The following is a 4,404-nucleotide window of genomic DNA, read 5'->3' as shown; positions in this document are numbered from 1 at the left end:
TGGTGGTGTTGACCCCAGGTTTGGCGTGGTCCCGGCCGGGTCACAGCTGGGTGACCAGGGGCTGTGGTGGGTCCCAGCTTTGCGCCGTCCCAGCTGGCGTGGCTGGAACGGACAGTCAGTGGGAGATACAAACCTCATTGTCACCCCGGGTGGGGGCAGCCGCTGAAGGCCGAGTCAAATTGCGTTCTCGTGGTGCAACTGCAGTGGGATTTCATACACCTGGATGGTTTTAGGCCAGTGTTCTAAGAGCATTGTCTGCTTTAGCATCTGTTTTCCCCTAAGGAATTTTGAACTCCTCTGAACCGTAAAACACCCACAGAACTGCCGAGCCTAGTAGAGCAGAACGTGCCTCTGCTGGGGTCGCGTCATTGTGTACCGCAGTGCTTCGTAAGCCTTTACGCATCATCCTGCGCTACACCCTTCTGTTATCCACAACAAGGATCTAACTATAGCTTCAACATTCACTATCCTTCTCCGACAGATGTTTTCTGGCAAACGTCTTCCTGCCTTGGTGAATTCTCCCTCAAGAAGCAGCAGGACACCTGCAGGAAGTGAATCAAGACTCTGGAGCAGCAGAAAAAACCATAATCACCTGCTTGGAAATAAAAAAAATAAAAGTACTGTTGGGAAAGAAAGAGAAAAAAGGAGAAGCATTTCTTTCTATTTGTTTCTAGGTGTAAAATTTTAATAATTAATGCAGAGTTCTGTAATCGTTAGTGGCTAATGTTTGAAACCGCTATTGCAGTCGCGTCTGTGGCGTGCTGGTAGAGCCTGCCGGAGGGAGTTCCTGTGGCAGTTGGGAAGCCTGAGCCCTGGCCCCGGAGCCGGCAGGGGACAGCCTTGCTTTATTTCCTGGCGTCCCGGGAGCAGCGGGACTCCGTCCTGTCCTCCGAAGCGGTGGCACGGCCAGGGTCGCACCTCGGTGCTGCTGGAAGCCCCCCCCCCGCCGATCAGGTTGCTGAGGGGTAACGGGGTGGGGGGCGGGATGTTGCAGGTGGCACGAGCATTCGTTCTTTTCGTAGCCTGTGTTCGCAGTGTCGCCCTATTCCTTACTTCCATACTGCCGACTTCCTGGACTGCGCGGGGCTTTTCACGGTGCGCCTCGGTAGCGCAAAAACGAACGCTCGCGTCGCAACCTCGGAGAAGAAAGGACCTTGCGAAACAACGGCCTTGTGGGGTTTTTTCCCTTCGGCTTGGGACTTTTGAGACAACTCCTAACATACCTGTAATTCTCGCTTTTCTAATTCCTGTCAGCAGTGATTAGGGTGCGTTCTAGGCGTAGATTTGGTGTGCACTGCCGTGCTAATTCACTTTGGAGTTTTACTATGTCAAACCTGTAAATACAGCAGAACCTTAATAAACGTCACTTACGTAGCAAATTGCCCTGCAGAGCAGTGTTTCATTTCGTTTCAGTGCTTGACTGCACCCCGTTACTCATCCCAGACGCAGATCACCTGTGGGAATTTCATCCCTTTTCCATACAAGGTGTGTCACAGGTCTCCAAGCGTCTCTCTTCCCTCTCGTAACCAGGTTTGCAAACCCCGAGCCCATCTCCAGCAGTGGCCAGGCAGGTCCGGGAGCGGCGCGTCCACACGTTTTTGGGGTGCGTTGGGTTTTGCTTAGCCTTGCATACACAGTTACCTGCCCTGTTCATGGCTGAACTCCAACGTACAGTCCTCGCAAAGAAGCAGTTGGGCTGATGGCAACCGGTGGAGGTTGTTGAACGAGGGGTGTACACAGGGAGAATTACGGAGTTTATCCTGCAAGCCAAAATCTGTAGCACGAGTGAACTCTGAGTCACATTTACCCAAACTTGGTAGATCGGCCTTGTGTTATGTGGCATCCCTGCCCCCCTTCATCCAGTGGCCCGAAGCTGCAGACACCTACTGCTCTGTCATTCCACCGCAGACAGCCGTTCGGGGAGCACCGGGGGGGGGCTGTGCTGCCCAAAGCGGGTGGCTGGCGGCGTGTGAAGGTTTGTGCTCGGCGTGGGTTAACACCCACTCCCAGCTCAAATGATTATTTTGGGTTTGTGACAGCTCAGCCACTTCGTACCACATAAGCGGCCAGTCTGTGGTCGTCTGCGGTGACCAGATGGATACCTTCGGCCTTCCTGCCTGCACGTTGTCAGCCGGGCTGTTTTCTCCCTCCAGCGCCGTAAAACTCTGAGCAGGTTCAGACAGATTCAAACTTAACCAGTTGCCAAGATGATAATCCCAGGATTTCTTGGACTGGGAGCATCGGAGTCTCCCCGGGGTTGGGCTGTGATCAGCATGCTGAAATGCTGGCGAGCAGGCTCTGAGCGAGTAGCCCTCCGAACCAGCACAGGACCTCTGTGGCTGTTGGCCCTGGAAGGGGGTAACAAAAAATGGTAATAGACCTTGAGGTTCCGTAGCAAATCACCCTAAATTTACTAATCTCACTGTTTCTATGCAAGAAGCACCAAGCTCCCTGCTCTTCCATTTAGCTAAGCGTGCCTTAGATGTCGGTCTGCGCCTGGGCTCTGCCCAGCGCCAAAGCTACAGTCGGCCGGCTGCGAAGACACGGCTCCGCCTGTGGAAACAGGCTTACGGGCTGTGGGGAATGGAAAAGAGGTGCAGGAAGGGTCATTCGGTGGCTTCCCTGTACCACTGTTCCCATCGTGTGGCTACCAGAGGTGATTAGAGGCCACCCAGGTGACCAAACTGGCCGGATTTTGTAAAATCCAAGGCTTACGGGAGCAGTACACGAGGTGGCTGTAGTTAGAGTCATCCCACCGCAGACTGTGCTTTGCTTACACCCCATCCCACAGCCATGGGTCAGGGCACGGAGTGGGCAGTGGGCGAGGGCAGCGCACCTCCTGCCCATGGGTGTCACCACGGAGCGGAGTCACTTCGGCAGCTGCCGAGTCCAGAGGCAACGGTGAGGGGCTCTGTGGGCCGAAACACCCTGCGCCAGCACACGGACCAAGCGGGCGGCAGATTGAAGAGCTGATGAGCAGAAAAGCCCGTCTTCCACCAGATTTTGTGTTTGTTTTTGTTGTTGCTTTAACTGAAGTGGCCGGAGCATGGTAATTAAAGGCTCAGTGGCCCTAATTACAATAGGTTTAAACTTGAGGTCAAAATCCCTTCTGGCACTTCCTCTGCCTAAGAACCACCAACAGAAATCAAACAAATCCAACCGTCTCCAGCCACTGATCTGCCACCAGCAAAGGTCGCGGCGGCGATAAGGGAGCGCGGCGGCCAAGTAGCCCCGCATGGAAACGCACGCTCTGGCGGGTCCGACAGCCGAGCGCCGAGAGCGCAGTGCCCAGCCCCAGCTGGGTGCGGATGGGGAGGGTTTGATGGCCACGCACCGATGCTGGGGCACAAGCGATGGTGGGGCTGTCCCTGGCCACGTGCGATGGGTCGGACCCAGTGTTGCTGGGCTGGGCGATGGAGAGCACCGGGGCAACTTGTGCCTGAGAGAGTGGTGCCAGCGCAGCGCATGGGACAGCCATTGCTTGGAATCATGGAATCCCAGAACGGTTTGTGTTGGAAGGGACCTTAAAGCCCCCCCCAGTCCCACCCCCTGCCATGGGCAGGGACACCTTCCACTAGTCCAGGTTGCTCCAAGCCCCATCCAGCCCAGCCGTTTAACCAAAATGCCTGTTTTCTTTGGGCAGATGAAGAAACTGAGGCTGTGATGGGTGTTGGAAAAGGAGCATTTGCAAGCGAGTGCTAACTCCTGGCTGCCTGGCGGGTGCTGTGTGCAGAGCGGGTGGGGGGCTGCACCCCCAGCCCACCTACCCCTGCTGCTTCCTGCCACCACCGAGGGTCACTGCCCTCGCCCGGCTGCCACTTTAACTGCTTGTCTAATTATGCCCTGATCTGGACATTTAAAGTGATCTCAGAGGGGGGGAAAAAAAGAGAAGAAAAGAGAAAGGGTTGCAGATGTGCAGCGGTCAAGCACCACAGGACGGGATGCAGCCGGCTGTGTGCGGGGCCATCCCCGTCCTTGCTGGGAGCCCCCAGTAACCTTTGCCTACGGATTGTGTCATTTTAATGATTTCAGAGTCCTCAGCACTGCTCTCCTCGATGCCAGCCGCCTCCCCACACACGTGTTGTACCGGTCTGGGTTGAGGGACCTGGGGCAAGGGGCTGCAGCGTGCCCTGGGTTCAGGTGGGGGGTCACTTTCTGTGCAAAGACGGGCCCTGCGCTGCAGCCGGCTGGAAGTGGCTGTTTACCAAACACACTGCACAGAATCCCAGAATCACAGAACGGTTTGGGTTGAAGGGACCTTAAAGCCCACCCACTCCCACCCCCTGCCGTGGGCAGGGACACCTTCCATAGACCAGGTTGCTCCAAGCCTCATCCAGCCTGGCCTTGGACACTCCCAGGGATGGGGCATCCACAGCTTCTCTGGGCAACCTGTTCCAGTGCTCC

At 55.9% G+C, this 4,404-nt stretch overlaps 1 protein-coding gene across 1 annotated transcript in view; it reads left to right on the top strand.

Moving 5' to 3' along the window:
• Nucleotides 1-626, top strand: part of NDFIP1 (Nedd4 family interacting protein 1) — a gene marked incomplete at its 5' end in the record, with an annotated part of 6,926 nt that extends 6,300 nt beyond the window's left edge. Inside the window, one exon of the mRNA XM_010146870.1 lies at nucleotides 482-626. Within this exon, the coding sequence (XP_010145172.1) occupies nucleotides 482-555 (74 nt within the window). The remainder of the gene's footprint in view (nucleotides 1-481) is intronic.
• Between the last annotated feature and the right edge of the window lie 3,778 nt (nucleotides 627-4,404).

The sequence above is a fragment of the Eurypyga helias genome, unplaced genomic scaffold (genome assembly GCF_000690775.1).
Source record: "Eurypyga helias isolate BGI_N326 unplaced genomic scaffold, ASM69077v1 scaffold29782, whole genome shotgun sequence".
Lineage (NCBI taxonomy): Eukaryota > Metazoa > Chordata > Aves > Eurypygiformes > Eurypygidae > Eurypyga > Eurypyga helias.
This window is presented reverse-complemented; position numbering and strand designations above follow the sequence as displayed.